The sequence below is a fragment of the Equus przewalskii genome, chromosome X (assembly GCF_037783145.1).
Source record: "Equus przewalskii isolate Varuska chromosome X, EquPr2, whole genome shotgun sequence".
In the NCBI taxonomy this organism is placed as follows: domain Eukaryota; kingdom Metazoa; phylum Chordata; class Mammalia; order Perissodactyla; family Equidae; genus Equus; species Equus przewalskii.
This window is the reverse complement of record NC_091863.1, coordinates 122,919,961-122,939,180: the sequence shown is the minus strand read 5'-3', so window position 1 is coordinate 122,939,180 and position 19,220 is coordinate 122,919,961. Positions and strand designations below refer to the sequence as shown.

General features: G+C 64.6%; 1 protein-coding gene across 10 annotated transcripts; it reads right to left on the bottom strand.

Moving 5' to 3' along the window:
* Positions 1 to 1,185: 1,185 nt before the first annotated feature.
* On the bottom strand, positions 1,186 to 17,801 carry PLXNB3 (plexin B3). 10 transcript variants are annotated; one of them, XR_011535959.1, is made up of 36 exons: positions 17,683 to 17,801; positions 16,130 to 16,253; positions 13,348 to 14,814; positions 12,651 to 12,830; positions 12,004 to 12,132; positions 11,822 to 11,922; positions 11,215 to 11,347; positions 10,903 to 11,059; positions 10,706 to 10,814; positions 10,512 to 10,626; positions 10,240 to 10,365; positions 10,041 to 10,157; positions 9,703 to 9,796; positions 9,450 to 9,619; positions 9,131 to 9,282; positions 8,488 to 8,593; positions 7,572 to 7,702; positions 7,163 to 7,339; positions 6,861 to 7,056; positions 6,482 to 6,721; positions 6,238 to 6,399; positions 6,007 to 6,158; positions 5,746 to 5,846; positions 5,443 to 5,666; positions 5,134 to 5,312; positions 4,791 to 4,857; positions 4,198 to 4,525; positions 3,966 to 4,069; positions 3,741 to 3,881; positions 3,230 to 3,408; positions 2,867 to 3,027; positions 2,482 to 2,629; positions 2,193 to 2,257; positions 2,052 to 2,127; positions 1,862 to 1,936; positions 1,186 to 1,619 (listed from the first exon to the last, which is right to left on the bottom strand). XR_011535959.1 is itself a non-coding variant. In XM_070604543.1 (36 exons), exons 2-36 carry the CDS (start codon positions 16,187 to 16,189, stop codon positions 1,515 to 1,517), a joined length of 6,180 nt encoding a protein of 2,059 aa, XP_070460644.1. In that variant the 5' UTR covers positions 16,190 to 16,253; positions 17,683 to 17,801; the 3' UTR covers positions 1,186 to 1,514. The 10 variants fall into 10 exon arrangements, 9 of the variants coding, with proteins under 9 accessions (XP_070460644.1, XP_070460645.1, XP_070460651.1 ...); XM_070604543.1 differs by having other exon boundaries at positions 3,788 to 3,881; XM_070604544.1 differs by having other exon boundaries at positions 2,867 to 2,991; positions 3,788 to 3,881.
* Between the last annotated feature and the right edge of the window lie 1,419 nt (positions 17,802 to 19,220).

Here is a 19,220-nt window from a genome sequence, read left to right as displayed (position 1 = left end):
CAGGACTGGCAGAGGGGGCCACTGAGTGCAGATGTGGCAGTGACCTGGTCCCCAGGCTGAGTCCCCAAACCCCAGAGCTTGCCAAGGGGGACAGCCACGCAAGGATGTGGTGGACATGACAACCCAGTACTCAGGCTGAGCAGCACCCCACCCCCCCATGTGCCGTGGAGCACCAAGTGACACTTTTGGAACATTGGCTTCCCACTTGGCCCTTGTGGGAGCCTTCCCAGAGGCGACTCCTCTCATTCTCATGGGTACCCCATTCCCTGCCCACTCTCGGGTTCCCACTTTTCCTGAGTCTCATTGACCCCTAAGATGGGCGGGATCCTGGTGCCCTCTTCTCCCTGAATGTGGTGTCACTGGGGGCTCTGACCAGGCAAGGGTCAGGGGCATGAGCTCCAGGCAACTTGTTCCTCCTATCAGAGGTGCCAGGCCCAAGTGGAAGCCTGGGAACCTGCCCGCCCGGGGCTCCCACGGTGAGTCTGTGAGCTCTCCCTCACCACTCCCTCTCTGCCCCGGGCCTGCCTTGCTCGCTGTCTCCACCAACATGTGCCCTCAGTAGTCCTCTTTTAGTGGGGAGCAAACAAGCCCACAGCTCGAGTGAGCTGTGACAGAGGGACGTCCAGGTCAGGGAGAGCCCTCCAGAGCCTGTGACCTTGGGGCTGCACCCAAAAGACCGGGAAGAATTGGGTCCCCAGAAAGGGAGTGGGTGGGTAAGCGGCAGCAGGGTGGGCTGGAGACTTTGTGGGAGACGGAGGGGAGGCCTCGGGCAGCCAAGGGGCCCACCCGGAGCCTGTGGGCTCTGGTGTGGGGTTCTAGCAGAAGCTGCCGGGGGCTTTTGCTCTTTAGAAGGATCACTTCGACTGCTCCCAGGAGGGAATAGAGGGGCCACGAGTGGAGCCAGGAGGCCAGCTGGGGGCTGCTGGGCAGTGACTTTGGTTAGTCCAAGATAGGAGACACTTGGGCCCTGTGTCCTGTGCCAGGACAGAACTGGTAAGGTGTGGTGGGCATAGATGGGCGTGGGAGGGCTGGGGCCAGGGGAGGCGAGGGGAGGGAGGAGAGCAAGGCGGCCTAGGGGTGCCTGCTGACCCCTCTTTTCCTCAGGCAACAGAAGCCACAGCCATGGGGCCGAGGGGAAGGTCGTGCAAGGGAGCACCAAGTAGACTCGCAGGGGAAGGTGGGGGCTTTTTCTGAAAAGGCGGATTTCTATTTTATTTCCAGATGTGATTCTCCAGCAAGCAAATAAATACAGTGGGGGAGGGGGAAGAGGTCAGGATGGCTATAAATTAGAAAGAAGCCCAGGTGGGGGAAGGAAGGGCGGGGGGCGGGGGTAGAGGCAGCAGGGAGCCCCCTGGCGGGCACAGCACCTGGCTGTGCCCCTTGGCCCCCCCCCCCCCCGCCCCCGCTGGCCCCTCCTCAGCGCTGGCGCGATCCAGGGATCATAAGGCACTGCGGTGGTGGGTCCTGCTTGCTGCTCTCCCAGCTGGCCCTCAGGCACCTGTTGTGGCCTGAGCTCACAGGTCGGTCACCTTGTTCTCCACCAGGGCGGCGATCTGCTGCAGGCGGCAGGCCAGCTGCGTCTTCTGGCCTACAGGGTCTCCCTCCAGGGCGCTGATGATCTGCCAGGGTGGAGGAAGGCACCCTGCCTGAGGCCCTAGCCCTGTGCTCACTGGCCCAGGGTCGCCCAGCTCTTCCTCCATCTCAGCATTGGCCTGGGGATCCAGGGGGGGCTGCCCCGGGCCTCCGTGAGGACTGTGCAAAGAAGCCAAGCCCCTTCCCTCCTGCCCCCAGGGAGCTTCCTGGGGCCTCCCTCTGGGCTCTCGGGGTCTGCCCCTCCCCCCTGTAGTGCCCTGGGCCTCACCTGGTCGTAATACCTGTGGATGTGTTTGTAGAGCTCTCTCAGAGCTTCCAGGCAGTGCGGAGCAGAGGCGTAGTTCTGGGGGCAGCACACGGGGAGGTGGGGCCCCAGCCTGGGCCTCAAGCCCCAGGCCTCCCTCCCCCACTCTGCCCCCCTAGCTGTGGAGGGGTGTGTCCCCTGGGCTGTGCCTTACCCCAGAGAGCTCAGCCAGAGCTGAGTTCATCTCCTGGTAGCTTGCCGGAGAGCTCTGGCGAATGTCGGAGTAGTATCTGGAGAGGGAGACAGAGTTAGGGCGGGCAGCTGCCACCCCCGGCCATGACGCCCCGATACCTACCTCTCCACCATCTGCTTGTAGCGGGGGATCTCCCGGGCGTAGAGCAGTTTGTTCACCGGGGAATCCTGCTCCGGGGGTGGTGGGTGTCAGCGAGGAGGCAGTGGAGCTCCAGCCCTGTCACCCTGACTGTGCCACCAGGGCCCCCTCCCCCTGGCCTCCTGAACCTCGTTATATGCCATCCCTCAGCCCCACCCAGGACCCTGCACCGAGCCCCCATGGCTTCCTCCCAGCAGCCTTTCCTCCTCAATCCCCTGGCTGCTGCTGGCCGGCTGGCCGGCTCTGCCCTCACCCGGCCCACTTTATGCTCTGAGACAGTGCAAGAGTCAATGAAGGTCTGGGCGATGACGGCGAGGATGGCATCCACGTTGTCCGACACCCGCACGTCAAATATGAGCTGTGGGTTCTTCAGGGTATTCACCCAGAACCGCAACAGCAGGCTGAGGACACAGGCCGACCATGGGCGTAAGGCATCACGGCATCAGCCTGGGCCCCAGCCCTGAGTTCCACGGGGAGCTGTCCTGTGAGTCCATGCTGGGGGCGGCCAGAAATCCAGGGTGGATGCCGCGAAGCCTGGGATCTTGTCCTGGTCCTGCCACCCCCACCCTGGCAATGTCCTTGTCCCTCTGCGACTCTATGTCCCATCTGCCCGGGGGCAAGGGCAGCAAGCAAGGCACCTGTTAGTCTTCCAGATGTGCAAGGTCTCCGGGTCCTCGATGCCGTGCTTCTCTGCCAGCTCATCCAGGAAGTCAAACAGGTACTTGACAGCGATGGGCACGGGCCGGTTCACGCTGAGGATGGCCTGGAAGGTGTCATCCACAAACTTCTGTAGTGTGCCCTGGAAGGTAGGGGAGGGGGGCTGTGTGGGGGGCAGGGTGTGGGGCCCTCGAGGCCATGGCCAACCCCACACTCTGTCGGCAGATGGGGCTGCCTCGCTGCGTCTTAGGGCCATGCCCTCTCCCCAGCTCAGTCGGGGCCCCCTTGATAAGCCTTCCCCGCCACCTGGCTCCCCTAGGGCCCAGCTCCCCGGCCACACTGACCTTCATGGAGAGCAGGCGGGTGAGGTAGATTTCTGGAATGGCCTTGGCCCGCGCCCGCTCCCGTTCCCGCTCCCGCAGGCTGCCGCGCCGCACCTTGGCCCCTTCTGGCTCCTCGGTGGCTTTCACCAGGTGCCAGAGGCGGACCCCACCCTCCTCACCGTCCTCTGCCATTGGGATGTCTGAAGGCACAGAAGCTCACCTCAGTCCTATGCCTCTGTCCCCCACCCCACGCCACTGGCCTGGGATGCCCAGCCCACTCATCTGGTGGGGTGGACCAGGGTGGGGGGAGCCAAGGAAAGTAGGGGAGGAGAGATGCAGAGAGGAGGATGGCAGCCCAGGGACTTGCTCAGCCCAACACCCCATTGCCCCGGAGCTCCCTGACCAGGACATGCTGCTGCCCTCATCCACCCCAGGCCTTTGGCTCAGCCTGGAGCTTTGGCTTGCCCGCTGGCGAGGTGTGGGGGAGAACCAGGCAAGGCAGATGGCATGCCCAGCACTCCTGCCTGCTCGCCTCAAGCTCCCAGGGACAGATGAGTGCGTCTGGGCTGCGGGACTCACTCTCCCGCGAGGGGCAGCTCTGGGCCAAGCTCTGGGAGACGGCGCCTCCATTGTGCAACTGGGGGATGAGCCCCACTGTGGCTCCGTCTGGGACCTAGCGGGGAGGGGAAGAGAGGCTGGGGTCCTTGCCTGACTGATCAGAGGTGGGGCCTGCCCCCAGCCCCTGCCCGCCCGGCACCTTGTAGTGCTGCAAGGTGTTGAGTCTCTTCCAGTGGTTCTGGGTCACCGAGGTCAGGTCCTCGTCTGACAGGGTTAGGTGACCAGCCAGGCCTGACCGCCACTCTGGGGGGACCCAGGGAAACCAGTCAGCCCAGAGTCTGTTCCCCAGGTCCGCCATTTGGAGCAAGGCAGAGCTGAGCCTAGATAGGTGGGAACAGGCCCGGGCGGGGAGGGTGGGTGGGCTCTCTCACCAAGATCTAGGGCATGCACTGAGGGCCTCTGGGAGAACGGGGTGCCTTTGTAGACTTGGTCCAACACCTTCTCCTTGACCTGGGTGATGGTGTCTGTGTCGAGGACTCGGGCTGGCACGCGCTGTGCCGTGCTGCCCCCTGGGGCCCCACTGGCCCCGGGGCCCACCAGCACCATCAGCGTCAGGGGCCGGAACTCCACGTCCTCCCGCAGCAGGCGGCTGTTGTTCAGGGTCCGTTTCGCTTTGCCTGTCACGGCATCCACAGGCCCCTTGTCCACCTGGTACTGAATAGCCCGGAGGAGCATGTACAGCGGCTCACCAGCCACCTCCTGCAACCATCAGGATGGGCCAGCGTCAACCAGGAGATCGGCAGGCTGTGCAAGACTCAGAGGGTGCCATGGGGGCAGGGAGGGGTGGCCGGCTGCACAGAGTGATGGCGGACAATGGCAGTAGCCTCTGCCTCACATCCAGCCCCTGCACCATGCCCTCATGCCCCAAGGCCCCTGGGGGAATTTGGGCACAGGTTTGCGAGGCCACAGGCAGCAGCCCCCAAAAGGAGCGAGGGGAGCAGGTGCCACAGAGGGCGCCCCTCACCCTCAGGAAGGCGTAGAGACAGATGGACAGCCAGTTGGTGAGCAGCTTCTCCACCATGGTCTCCGTCCTGTAGGGAGCAGGCCTAGGTCAGAACCTGGGTGCTGCAGGGCCACGCTGTCCCTGGGCTGAGTGGGCAGCGGAGGGAAGGCAGAGCTCTTCTGCCTGTGAGCCCTCTGTGCCCGGGTCCCCGGTGAGGATGCCTGTCTACTTCCCGACTGTGGCTTCTGTTCTAGCCCACCTCCTGGGGGTTCCTGGCCTGCCCACCCTGGGACAGGGTTGGGGGGTCAGCTCAGCGGAGAGCCACCACCCCTGCTGCCAGGACCGCAGTCAGGCCAAGGCCAACCTGCGCAGCATGAGCTTTGGGTTCTTGTGCACGTAATGGGTGGCCAGGTCGCCGAGCAGCGTCCTCATGATGTCGGTCAGGTACTCAAGCTTACTGTGCAGCGCCAGGGACAGCAGTGAAGCCACGTGGCAGCGGTCCCGCTGAGAGAAGCTGGGCTGCTCCTCCAGGGTGTGGATGAGCTAGGCGGGGGGGCTGGCACTTACTCCAGGAAGCCCCACTCCCCACGTGTCCTCCCCCCTTTGGCCCAGCCGGTGTCCAGCCCCACCTCCTTGCCCTCTAGGGCACCCTGACCACCCGTGTGGCCCTCACTGTGAGGAGGAAGAGCTTGCTGTTGAGCAGGTTGGAGAGCTGTGTGAGGCCCTGGCGCATGGGGGCACGGTGGCTCTCTTCCCCGGGCCCCTCAAGCATGGGCTGCAGTGGGCAGCCGCCATGCCCAGGAAAGAAGACACGCTCGGCATATGTGCGGTAGTCCAGGAAGGGGATCCCGCTGGCCTCCAGGTCGCTGCTGAGGTCGGTCATCTCGGTCATCAGGTCTGCAGGCCGGGAACCACTGAAGCGTGGGCTCAGGCCCGGGTGGGCCCTCTGCCCCCCTCCCTATCACCCTCTCCCCACCTGTGAACTCCTTGCGGCACTGGTCACCCACGCCAATCTCCAGGTTCTCCAGCTGCACCAGAACCTTCTGGTAGTCCCGCAGAGCCTGCTTGCTCTTGTGCCTGCAGCCCGGGGACCAGGTGTTAGCAACAGGCCCAGGCCTGCCTGGGCTGAGGCCATCAAGCCAGGATGGCTCCCTGGTCCGAGGCCTGCCATGGGGCGCCCTTTCCAAAAGTGGAGAGGGAACTTTGCGCAGGTAGGTGTCGGGGGAGGGCCCCTCACCTGTACATGAGGGTGAGGAGGAGCACAGCGGCGGTCAGCACGGCAGCGCCCACGCCAAGGCCCACCTGAGCCTCCACGGGGAAGGCAGACAGTGCAGGCTCGGCCTCGTACCGGACAGGGCCCAGGGCCAGCCGCACGTTGCCCATCTGCACCTGAGAGGGCAGGGCTCCTGAGCGTGGCCCTCAGTGCTCGGCCTGTCAGCCCACACACCCACCCAGGGCACAGCCTTACCACGAACTGTGGCAGGGTGCTGGAGCTGTTGGCAGGCTGTGGGGCCCGCGGTGGTGGCTCGCAGTACAGGTGGGTGAGTGTGAGCGTCTTCACCAGGCACTCGCTGTCGCCGATGTACACGCGCACCTCTTCCTTGCTGATCCCCAGGTTGAGGCCCTCACCCTGGGAGATAGACCAGGGCCTTAGCCAAGTCCCAGCCCGTGCCTGCAGCCCCTGCACAGAGCCGGCCGGCTAAAGCCCTCACCTCCACGTCCAGGACATTGCCCGGCTTGAGGCGGTAGGGGCGGGTGGGCCCCTCGCGACTGAGGGGGGCCAGGCGGGGGTTGGGCTGGTACACAAAGTCCTGGCCCCCGTTGGCGCTGGCGAAGTCCACATGCACATTGTCTAGGGTGAAGAAGACCCGCCGGGGGTGTGCCCCATCCGGCACGGCGGGGCTCCAGCACAGAAGGAGACTGGACGAGTTGGCGGAGCAGACGGTGGAGCACTGCAAGGCAGCCAAGGCCGGGGCGAGCTGGGTGAGCTGGGGCTCCCCTCCGTGATCCCAGGGACACAGCAGTCCGCCCCGTCCCCCTCACTGGGCATGTCTCAGGGGCAGCCCTGCCGCCTGCTGGTGGGGGGCTCACCTGCAGCAAGCCCCCCTCGAGCTGGATACAAGCCTGGGGGGCTGCAGCAGAGGCCCCGCAGCTCCTCCTTGGTGTCAGGTCCCAGGGCTGGGCCCCTGCAGCCTGCACCTCCGCCACGGTCTCCAGCCACACGGACAGCAGGGGCTGCTGCACCACGTTCAGGCCTGTGCCCCTTACTCGGATGAGCCGCCCGCCCCTGGGCCAGGAGAGTAGTCAGCAGGGTTGGGGGCGGCAGGCGGCCCAGTCCAGCCCCACCTCCCCAGCAGAGTGCACAGGCTGCCCTGGGGGGACTGGCTCCTCACCCCCGGAAGCTGACGCTGGGCTCTGCCCCCAAGAGCTGGGGGTTGGCAGTGTAGCGGAAGGGGCTGGTGAGCAGCGTGCGCTGGGCATGGCCGAAGACCACGCGTACCACAGCTTCTCCTGGGCTGGCCTGGGGCGCAGTGTGGCACACAATGGCCTCAGGACAAACTGGCTCCTGGCTGCAGAGGGGGGAGAGTTCTGGCATCTTGGGCTCTAGCCCGGGTCCAGCCACCCCACAAGAGGCCCATTTTGCCTCCCTCAACAAGGGCAGAGACTACCAGGGGTGGGTGCGGTGGCCATTTCTCTTGGCCTTTGATGGGGGCCTTAGATAGCCCTGAGTCCACCGCTCCTGCTGTACACAAGGGGACACTGAGGCCTGTAGGGAGGGACCAGGAGGAGAGAGATACTCACATAGGACAGGGCTGGCCTCCCACAAAGGCGCTGACATTGCCTCCTGTCTGGAGGTGCTGTCCGTGGATGGTGAGCTGGGTGCCCCCAGCCTGGGGGCCCCACTGGGGATTCAGGCTCAGCAGGACAGGGTCCTGGAAGACAGGGCAGACTGGGGCAGGCATGACAGCCTGGCCTGGCGTTTTCTCACCTCGGCTCCAGTCCCCAAGGCCCTTGGGCTGCAAGATGCAGGCCCACTTCTCGGCTTTGTCTCCTGGGCCACAGCTGACTACACCCTCCTTCCGGAAGCCCTGTGCCTGGATTCTGCAGCCCCTCAGCTCTCCTTCCAGCTGCCCTGCCCCACTAGGGACGGGGTCTTCTCTCCTCACCGTGTCTCTGCCCCTCAGGATGGCTTCCTCCCCTGCCATGGTTTGCACCTCCCAGGCCCCGCAAGCTCCAAACCTCGAGATCCAATTACCTCCTTGGGGTGCTGCATGTGCCAAGCAGAACTCCTGATGCTAACCTGCCCCTGCCCCTCACTGCTCCGGCCCTCAGCCTCCTGGCCCCAAAAATGACCCTGGCAGGGACCGAGGGCTCAGGCTGGTGCCTCTGCCACATCCCGGTGCCTGCTAAGCGTGGCCTGCAGCAAGCCCCAACAGCTCCACATCCCAGACTGGCCCGCCCACCACACCTGCTGCTTCCACTGCCCGCCACCCTCCTGGACAGCTGCCAGCAACAGTGTCCTCCCTGTCCTGCTGCCGCCCCAGCCTGCCCTCCCCTTGGGGCATGAGGGATGGCTCGGATCTTGTGGCTTTCCTCCTGGACATGCGGACTTCCTGCTACCCTTAGGTCAAGTTCGAAATCATCTAGGTGTTCCTGCCCTCCCGTCCCTCCCTCATACTAACCACTTCCTGGGGACCACCACAGGGTGGGCACTGACCTGGTAGGTGAAGTGCTGGGTTGAGATGCCTGGTGGCCGACTCTTAATGGCCACTTGGATTGGCCCCACAGTGCCGTCGGGGGCGGGAGATGTCACACACACAATCCTGGGGAGTGAAGGCTCAGTAGCTGCTTAGGGCTCCTGTGGGCTGGGCCCTTCCCTGATGTCCAGCTATGGGTCCCCTGCAAGTCACTGCCCAGAGCCCACCCCCTCTACCCCCGTCCCTGCCAGCTCCCCTCCTCTCCCCTCCCCTGGCTCATCTTCCTTTGGCACATCTGACCCGGACCTACATTTTTTTTTTTTTTGAGGAAGATTAGCCCTGAGCTGACATCTGCTGCCAATCCTCCTCTTTTTGCTGAGGAAGACTGGCCCTGAGCTAACATCCGTGCCCATCTCCTCTACTTTATATGTGGGACGCCTACCACAGCATGGCGTGCCAAGCGGTGCCATGTCCACACCCGGGATCCAAACTGACGAACCCCGGGCCGTTGAAGCGGAACGTGTGCACTTAACCGCTGTGCCACCGGGCTGGCCCCAAGAGCCCACATTTCTTGGCTGCAAGCCTCCCTTCTCTCTGGGTGGCCAGTCTCTAAGGGCCTCCCTAGGAGGTGGGCCCTCCACCCCAGCCTCCAGGATGCCTCACCGGGCAGAGGTGCGGTAGAGAGAGGGGTTGGGGCTGCAGGGCCGGCCAGCCACGCTCACGGCATCCTGTACATCTGCAAAGTCCCGGCCCAGGTTGGAGCCCAGGATGGTGAGGGCCAAGCCACCCTCAGGGGGGCCAGTCAGGGGCTCAATCTGTGGCAGGGAAGGATGGCGATGAGATTCCCCCAAACCCACACCCACTCTGCAGCAGGGGTATCCAGCCAGCCAACCAGCCTGAGGTGGGACAGAGCTGCTAGGGTGAGGCTGGTACATGGGGGAGGGGGAGGGGGCAGAGACTGGCATGGGTGCTGGGGGCTCACCATGTCAATGCTGGGCGTGGGACACAGCAGCTCCACAGCCTCAGGTGGGCACAGTGGCCCGTAGCGACAGGTGGGCTGGCCATGGCTGCACCATAAGCAGCCCAGGCTTCCGTTGGCTGCCTGGCAGTGGCTACAGTCGGGGTGGCCCACAGCGCAGTCATACAGGGTCACTAGAGAAGGTCAGGCAGCACACTGAGGCCCCTCCCCTCTGCCGTGCACCCTGCCCCGCCTGCCCTCCGGCCCCCCGCCTCACCATGAAGAGTGCGGGCATTGTCCAGCCGCTGGCCTTCACCCCGGGTGACATAGATGGGCACCGGGAGCTCCCGCTGGGCCATGGAGGGGTGAAACTGTGGGTGGGGGGGGCGGGGGGTCAGGCCACTCCTCCCAGAATGGGCGTCCTTGTTCGTTGCCCACATCTCCCACCAGACTGCAAGCTCAGGGCCTGCACAGAGGCCTCGTGGGTGACAACAGGATGAGGAGGGTGAGCCCCTGAGTGCCTGGGACAAGCTGGGAGGCAAGGGGCATGTGGGGGGCATCTGAGGGCTGCAGAAGGCATCCAGTGGCAGGTGAGGCCGTGGAGCGGTGGCCCACCTGCTGGGCCTGGCAGTAGATGAGGCCCGCATCTCCAGGCATCTCTTCCAGGGAGGCTGGCAGCCTCTGCAGTTCTCCTGGTAGTTCCAGCCAGCAGTGGTAGGAGGCAGGCAGGCCCTGGGGGTGGACACTGTCAGGATCCTGGACACTGTCAGCCACCCTTCTGCTAACCCCGTCCTCTGCCCACCGGACTGCTCACTCGGAAGTGTTGAAGGTTCCACACACGCAGGGCCAAACGGCTCTCCCAACCCACAGGCACCAGGAGGGGACCTGCTAGGCCTTCGACCCAGGGACAAGCCCCTGGGCCACGCACCTGGACGTCCACCTGGGGAAAGGAGACCCCTTAGCCCTTCAGAAGTTGAGGGGCCTGGGCAGGACATACGGGGGGCCAGGTCTGCAGTGGCAGTGAAGGTGCTGGACTGGCTGCTGGGCGAGCAGTGGGGGGCCCAGCAGTGGAGGGAGCCCACCCACCTCCTGGGCACTGTAGATGGTCCTCTCACCCTCCGGGCAGTGCTCCCCGTGCACACAGCGGCTGCTCTGGGGGCACCAGTGGCACCGCCAGAGGCTGCTCACACAAGCACGACACCTAGAGGGGCAGGGGGCTGCTCAGGCTGGGCACCATCTGGTGTCACCACCCCTACCCAGCAGCCAGGCCTGGCACTCACGGGGCAGCCACCTCCAAGGCCTGCACGGCACTGCAGTCGTAGAAGGAGAAGTTGGTGACAGCTACGGCCACATCCTCAAACATCAGGGCCAGGGGCAAGGTGACATGGTCTGGGAGGGGATGGTGGTGGCAAGGAAGGTCATGTAGCTCCTGCTTCTCCAGTTCCTGCCCCAGCCCCCGACCTCAGGGGTCCCTTACCTGTGCCTGGAGGGTTAAGCGGCAGCTGGTCTTGGGGAGGGGTGACACAGGCCACGTGGGGCCCTTCCACATGAGCCAAGCTATCATAGTCCCCAAAGGCACAATGGAAGTATTCATCCATGGTCAGGGTGGGCAGCCGGGGGACAGACAAGGTGACCTGGGAGATGGGCGAGGAAAACGGAGTAGGCAGGGGCTTCTCAGGGGGCCCACCTCTCCAAGGGAGGTGGAGCCAGGGCAGATGGGGTGGGAGCAGAGGCATTGCGAGAGGAGGATGGGGGCAGCCCCACAGCCAGGCCGTGGCAGGCACCTCACCTGGCCCTGCTCTTGGCGGGGGTGGTGGGCCGGCAGCAGGCTCTGGACGTGCAGGCAGTGGCTGTCCTCCTCATAGCTCCACAGCCACTGGTTTGGCTGGGATGCCCGCCCGCATTGGCCCTTGCGGGTACACCTGCGGGGCAGGGGCCCATCAGGTCAGCACATGGGTCTCAGGCTCCCCAGGGTGACTGGCAGCAAGGGGGTTGATTGGGAGGATGACCCAGCTGGAGTGCAATCAGCAGGAAGGGGCCAAGCACACAGGGCTTCGCCGCAAATGCACGGGCTTTGGTCTTGACTGTGACCGAGTGTGGCGCTGCTGCTGCGGATCTGACTTAGGGTTGCCATAAGGGATTCCTGGGGCTGCCATGTGGAGCCTTGCCTGGAGGGGAGCTGGAGCAGGCCAGGGGACAGCTGGGAGAAGTGACAGAGGCCTGGCCCAGGGTAGGGTTGGGGGAATGAGAAGTATTGGGAAAGGGGTGCCGACCAGATTCCTGGTTTGGCAGGCTGGGGCAGGATGGGGGCACTCAGCAATGGCCCACGTCTCCACCTCAGGGAGCCAAGCTGGCCTCCTGGCATGCCTGGAGCTGCTTTGGGGTCCTGCGCTCACCTGCCCTGGAGGGTGCACCAGCCGCACAGCGGGTCCCGGGCTTGGAGGCAGCTGGTGCAGTCAGGGAACTGGGGGCAGGCTGCCACTGATACCCGGTCCACCTGGACAGGGAGCACAGGAGAGAGGTGGTAGAGGCCAGGACTCGGGCTTTGTGGGCCTGGCCTCCCTGGGACAGTCCTCACCTGCTGGGCGGTGAGGACATAGAGGTGGCTGCCGCTGCTGTCCACCAGCAGGTCCGGGCTGATGGCTGAGCCTGGAGGCCCCACTTGCTGGGAGTGGTACACCTGGCCTTGAGAGCCATTGAGAAAGACCTGGGGGGATGACAAGGACAGAGCTGGGCTCTCAAGACAGCCACAGGCTGACAGTGCAGGCACATGCTCTCTTCTTGGCTGGGGCTTCCAGGGAACACCCTATCTCCCAGAGCCAGCTCCCCTGCCTTCCAGACCAGGGAGGCAGGAAGTGTGGAGGAAGGAGTTTGCCCCGGAGAGACTTCTGGGGCCAGGCTGGCTCTGAGGACCAGGTACTGCCCGCCCCACCCCCACCTTGACTGTCGGGCTCTATCGGCTGGAGAAGTTGGGGCTGCTCAGGAGGCTCTTGGGCAGTCATCCTAAGCCATGCATCTGGGAGTCAGACCAGGAAGGGGCACCCAGCCAGCTATCAGTGTGTGGCATGGCCTTCTGACCTGCCAGCAGGACACAGGCCGAGAGGCAGAAGGCACCTGGGGCTTCCCTGAGCAGGGCTGGGGCACACCCAATCAGGCCTCGCAGTGTAGTGGCTGTGGGGCCAGGGGGCCGGTGGTAGGGTAGCCCCTTCTTTGTCAGGCCCTCACCTTATGCAGCTGGCCTTGGGTGTCCCCCAGGAAGGCTATCGTATGCCCATCCGCCTGGAGGGCTGTGACGGCGCTGACGGGCTGCCCGAGCTGCAGCAGAGGCTCAGCCTCCAGGGGCTGGCGGCCAGCGATGGGGCTGGGGGTGTGCTCATCGCCACAGGGGTACGACTCGGGGGAGTCCTGGGCGGGCAGGGAAGGGAGATCAGTTCCCAGAAGAGGCAGGAGGTACTTTCCTGGGGCCCAGAGCGACAGTCGGAGGAGGAAGGCCGGGGAGCCAGTAAGAAGAGAGCAAGGCAGGCTGAAGGGCAGGGCCAGGGAGCTCTGGGGACCTGGGGCAGAGTGATCAGGCCCTGATCCCCGTGACAGGGCAAGCCCACAGCGCGGAGAGGGAGAAAGATTAAAAGAAACAGGCCAAGAGCGGCTAGGAGGCTTGAAGACTGTGCTGGCCCCTCCTTGACCTCCTCTAACCAAGAGGTGGCGGGCAACTGTTATGGGAGAGCGTCCAGCCACCTACACCCCAGGACCACATGTGGCAGCCCCCGTCCTGGGCTGAGAGATGTCACAGGTCCCCGGAGGGACAGGGATGGAGAAGCAGGCCAGGCAAGACGAGGCAGCGAGAGAAGGCCAGAGCCGCCGCCAGGAAGTGGTGCACAAGGGCCGAGAGGGCAGGTATGCAGCCTGGGGCCCAGCCACTCACAGGGGGCAGGGTGACGCAGCGCGATGTGACTCCGTACTCCACGGTGGCTTCCTCCGTGCCGCTGGGGCCCCGGCCACCGGCCGTGTAGCAGAGGCGCCGGGCCTGCTCCATGCTCCCGTCCAGCTCTGCCAGGGGAAAGGCGCACAGGGCCGCCTGGGCCCCCCTCGGGCCCGCGGCAAAGGCCCCTAGCAAGGTGCCCGGGGCAAGGAAGGCAGCCTGGACGAGGCCCTGGCCCCGGCAGGCGAGGGGTACCTCCACATAGGAGTAAAGGTTGACATCCCCAAGACAGACTCGGGCCACGTAGGAGCGGTACTCGGCCTGCGCCCGGGCCCCGCGGCGGCGGAAGACGAAGTAGGCGGAGTGGCCATCGGCGAAGGCGCCCACGTAGCTGTTGTTGTAGTCAGAGAAGTCGCCCACCACGAGGCGGCCCAGGCCCTCGCTGGAGAAGGGCTGCGGCCCGGCCAGCTGGCGCACGGTCAGGGGCGGCACCCCTCCCGACAGCTTTCCTGCCAGGCCTCTGGCCACCAGCAGGAGGTCCCGGCCTGGTGTGGGCACCACCAGGCCCACCGTGGCCACCCCCAGGGCATTGGCGGCCACGAACTGCCCGTCGCCGGGGTCCTCGGCCTGGTACAGCACCTCGGCCACGTCCCCGAGGCGCCGCTTCTCGCACACGCCCTGCCGCACCTGCCCGCAGGCCACCAGTTCCTGCGCCCTGCTGCTCACCAGCAGCAGCTGGTTGGCGTTGTCCGTGAGCCGGGCCTGCGGGCATTCGGCCGGGTCACGGAAAGGCACGCAGTCGGGACTGTCGAAGACAGGGCCGGTGACAGCCACTGCCTCGAGCTGCAGCACGGGGCTGAGCTGGAAGAGGCGGTTCACGGCACCCACGTAGAGCGTGCCGCGGCCCGGTGCCAGCGCCAGGCGGTTGAAGGTGGTGTTGGGCGCAGAGAAGCGATGGGCCTGAGTGGGGTGCGGTGGGCACAGCAGCAGCAGCAGCAGCAGCACGAGCAGGCGGGCGCCGGAAGGAGGCCCAGGAGCCATGGCGGGGGCCTGGGGGAAAGCCAAGCTGCCGGAGGCCTGGCGGGCAGGAGCACGGCCACCCCACCGCGCCGGGCAGAACAAGAACAGAGAGGGTGGAGAGAGAGCGCCAGAGGGAGAGAAGAATCGAGAAGACAGACATAGAAAGGGAAGGTCCCTAGAGAAGCACAGAAAGGCAGAAAGCAAGGACACAGAAAGACAGAGGCTGGAGAGAAGCAAAGACAGAGAGGGACTGAGAGGAGGGCAGGATAGGGGCGGGCCGAGGCCACAAAGGCAGGCAGGTGATGGGGAGAGGAGAGGGGTGGGGAGCCCACAGACGAAGGGGAAGGTGCAGGAGCCCAGGGACATGGGTAAGTACACGGACATGGACCAGGATGTGAGAGAAGGAAGGTCGGTGGGAGCCACGTCTGAGGAGGGCCCTGTGCCCACTACCTAGACAAGAGAAATGACATGGAAGCAAGAGAGGGAGGCCACCGTGCACCCAAGGGGGACCCCCGCAGCACAAGGAGCAGCAAGGGCAAGGAGACCCCATCAGGGAAAGAAAACTTGCCCTGGGCAGCCAGGGCCACCAGCAAAGAGCGACCCTCGCCAGCAGGGAGAGGGAGTGGTGGAGAGAAGAGAGAGAGCCAAGGAGGAACTGAGGCAGCCAGAGAACTGTAGGCCGAGACATAGCTGGCCACTGCCACGGCCTGCCTCAAAGATGGCAAGGAGCGGGTGGCCAGAACCAGGGCAGAGCAGAAGAGGGTCAGATCGCAGAGGGCTGGGAGGGCCCCAGACTAAGTTGGGGCCAGGGGGTACTCCGGCCAGAGCAGGGGTTGGGGGAGAGCTGGGAGCCAGCCAGAGTGGGGACTGGGGGAGGCTGGGGCGGGGCACCAAGAGACAACACAGGGTGCAGGGCTGGGGGGAGGCCTGCCCCCTGCCCCATGGGGAGTGTTGATGTGGAGGGGGGTGAGAGAGAAAAGAGGCGGGAGTAAGAAGAAGACAGCCAGAAAGAGAGCTTGACTGGCAGGGGGGTGGGGGACCTTGAAAGAAAATCCTAGTGGGGAGCGGGGCATGGGCGCCCCTCTGCACCCATTTGGAGCCCTTTGGAGCCCAGACTGGAGGAAGCTCTCATGGGCCTGATGGGGGCCCGGGGCTGCATCTCCCCACCCCACCTCCCAGCCAGGAGCAGTTAGCAGCAGCCCCCACCCAACAGCCTCGGGCCCCAGCTGGCTGCCTAGGTGACCAGGCAAGAGAGCCACACAAAGAGAGACACCACACCAGGCAGAGCCCCGGGGCCTTGGCAGTCCCTCACCCGTCCCTCCTCCTGACCCTGGGCACAGAGCCACATCGAAGGGGACAGAAGCCAGGTCCTAAGTTGAGCTAGGGTCCCGCATAGCTGGGCAGGTGGGCACATGTCCCCCAGAAGCAGGTCCACTGTCACTCAGCGCCCTGCAGCCTGCCAGCAGCCTGCCAGCAGAGACGTATGCCTGGGCCCCAGCGGGCGGGGGCAGAGCTCCGAGGAAGGCCCCAAGCGAGCCCCTTATCGCAGGAACACAGACAGGAAGGTTGGGCCTAGCTCTGGGACGGGGCATTTCCTCTAGACTGGGATATCGGCAGCAGCGTCTGGGGAGTGGGGGTGAGGAGTAGAGGGACCGCAGCCGGGAGCTGCAGCACCTTGGAGCCCCATGCCCAGGCTCCCATGTGCTGTTTTACCTTCCCTGTCCCTCCAGGGACGTCTCTGGGGACAAGGGACCCAGGCACTTACCACCACGAAGGGGAGCAGCAGAGGGGTCTCCTGGGCGGCGTGGCACGGAGGGAGGCACATCTCCTCAGTTCAGCTGCCCCAGGGCAGTGGTGACGGGCACAAGGCGGCTGTGGAGGGCATTGTCCTGAGTGGGAGGGAGACAGTCAAGGCTCAGCCCCATTCATGCTGGCCCCGGGCTCCACCACAGCTGGCAGCTTTGTCAATAGTGGCTGGGCCAAGGCAGCCCTGCCTCCACCCCAACAATGGCCCCTTTGTCCAAGGCCCAGGCCAGGGACCCACTATCTGGTGCTCTCACCCCAACCCGGGCTGTTCTGGACAGGGGTCTCCCTGCCACTCCCCAGCCCCAGAAAGACATCCCCTGGGATCTGGGGACAAAGGGACAGAGTTTCATCCAGCCAGAAAAATGAGACCCACACAGTCAGCACTCCCCCCTCCCTGCCCCCGTGCCAGGCAGGCTGCTCCTCCCTGTGTCCCCCCGCCCCCGTCCCTGTGAAGGGCACAGGGTAGGCCCCGGAGCCCCCATGGGAGGATCAGGATGCTGAGCCCCTGCAATGCCAGCCTTATCCTTGGTAGCCCTGGTGCCTTGGCTGAAGTGCCAGTCCTGGCCCTCAATGCCTGCCTTTGTCCAGGCTGGGGGCAGGGGAGATGCTGACAAAGGCAGCCCGTCCAGGAGACCTTCTCCCCCCCACATCCCTCACCCTCTTCGGCCTGGAATAAGACTGGCCAGAGAGCGAGCGATGGGACTGTCCCCATCTAGCCCCACCCTGGGGGACTGACAAACTCACGCCAGGTACAGCAGGGTGGTAGTGGGCAGTGCCAGCGGAGGATACTGCTGGAGGGGGCTGAGGCAAAGAGGATGCACCAGAGGAGGTGGGGGTCATGGTCCCCAGGAACCCAGCCCTTTCCCTTGGGCATGGCAACTGTTTGCCGGCTGTCCCCCTCCATCTCCCCGAGGGAAACATCATCCCAGGATGGACCTAGACTCCCTCCATGCATGGGGTGGGGTAGCGGGTGGGGAAGAGAGTGGAGGCTGGCAGCTGGCTCCCCTGTCACCCTCATAGGGCACCAGCTGCACACCTAGCTGGCAGAGCTAGAGCCCTGGCCTGTGGCAGAGTGGCAGGTACGCTCCGGTTGGGGTCCCCGCCTTCTCTACGGGGCATGGCAGAAGCAGGCTCCAGGGTGAGGTGGCAGCAGTGGGGCTTGCTGCCACCTGGCTGGGCTGGTTGGGTGGCTGTGGGGGCAGGGAGCCAGACGGGCCACCTCCCTACCTTGTGCCCTGCCTCTGGCTGGCACTAGCTCTTCCATTTTGGGGCAGAAGCCCAGGGCCCTAACGCCCAGCTCCAGGGCTACTCCATGGAGGGTCACCATGCCTCCAGGCATTAGGAGGTGTCATCTCATGGCTGGGACTGGCCCCTGAGGGACTTTGCTCCATCCAGGCTAGTCGGCCCTGAGGACCCCTGGGTTCTCCCGGGCCCCAGCACACCCTGAGGTGGCACCCCCCAACCCGGCGGCCCCCGTACCCCATGCCCTCACCAGCCTCAGCTCCTGCCTACCTGGGCAGACCGCGGCAGCAGCCAAGGAGCAGCTGGCGGTGCCAGGAGTGCGTCCCAGCAGAGTCCCGGCCTCCCTCCCCACAATGCAATCGCGCCCAGCCCGACTCATCCGGCCGGCCCAGCGGGGCAGCCCAGCCCCTCCCTGCCCCTTTGCCCAACGGCACTAGGCAGGGCGCTACTGCCCTCTGCTGGCCTTGGCAGGCACCTGGCTGGAGCAGGTGTGGGTGGGCAGGTGGGCTTTCTATAACCTTCCACCAAGCGCCTACTGGGTGCCAGGCTTGAGCCTGGCAGTGCTGCTGTTCAGAGACAAAGCCCACCGCCACCTGCCCGAAGACTCTCCTGGGTCTTAGGGGCAGAACTACCTGCCAACAGATGAGGCCCCCCTGCCAGGAGAGCCCATCTCTGGAGGGCACTGTGGGGCACCAAGGAGGGAGAATCAAGTCTAGGGGTGCTCAGGGCATCAGGGAGAGCTTCGCAGAGGAAGCGAGGGTTACGCATGCCTTGAACCACACAGTGCCACTACTGCTGCTGCTACTGCCGTCGTCCTGACACACCGGGGGCCGGTCTAAGTGCTCCGTGCATGTTAACTCGTTCAGTCCTGCGGGTGATGCGTCCGCAGGGTGTTTCCCACTGCCTGGAGCACAAGGGTGCTCAAGATGGGCCTTCAGGGTGCAGAGGGCAGCAAATCAGGGAGAACTTGGACTTACCTGGCCATGGCCTTGCAGACAGCTGTGCATTTGGATGGGGACAAACTGGTAGCCCTGGGGTGGAGAAGGTGGGGAAGCCTGGACCAGGGGTGGCCGTGGGCGTGGAGCGAGGAGGATGCATTCCAGACATGTTCTGGGGGCAGAACCCTGGAGACTTTGTGTTGGCTGGAGTGCAGACGGCAAAGGCGGGAGAACCCTGCTGGGGCGTCACTCCCCACGGGGTGGGCAGTGAAGGGGAGGACGACGGGAGGACTGACGGGCCCACAAGGCAGGAGGAGACGGCCACTGGAGCTGTTGGGGTCTTGGTGGGAAAAGCTCAGCTCGTGGTGACTTGAGCACTGGGGGTGGGGAGTGCGTCACTAGAGGGGACTTGATGGGGGGAGGCTCTCTGAACAATAGGACTGGAAGGACTTCCCTCAGCATCTGCCAGAGCCAGCCTGGCCTCTCCCCACACCCTGTCCTTCCTCCCACCCCTACTCCTAATGCACACATCTATGTCCTTAGCGGCCTTAGGAAAGACAGACATCTTCAATCTCAGCATTGGGAACATTTTTCCTACCTTTCTGCGGAAGAAAATAAATCTGCCACCAGGCAACATAATTTTTTTGGGGGGGGTTGTAGCTCTTTGTTGTTGTTGTTAAATTTTTATTGAGTTTATGATAGTTTACAATCTTGTGCAATTTCAGTTGTACATTATTGTTTGTCAGTCGTGTTGTAGGTGCACCACTTCACCCTTTGTGCCCACCCCCACCCCCCTTTTCCCCTGGTAGCCACTAAACTGTTCTCTTTGTCTACATGTTTAAATTCCTCATATGAGTGGAGTCATACAGA

Coding starts and splice junctions, on each gene's coding strand:
- PLXNB3 (XM_070604543.1), bottom strand. CDS start 16,189: ATGTGCCTCCCTCCGTGCCACGCCGCCCAGGAGACCCCTCTGCTGCTC. Junction 7,703..8,487: donor CCCAGCACTTCACCTACCAG/GTCAGTGCCCAC, acceptor CCTGTCTTCCAG/GACCCTGTCCTGCTGAGCCT. Junction 6,400..6,481: donor GCAATGTCCTGGACGTGGAG/GTGAGGGCTTTA, acceptor TCTATCTCCCAG/GGTGAGGGCCTCAACCTGGG.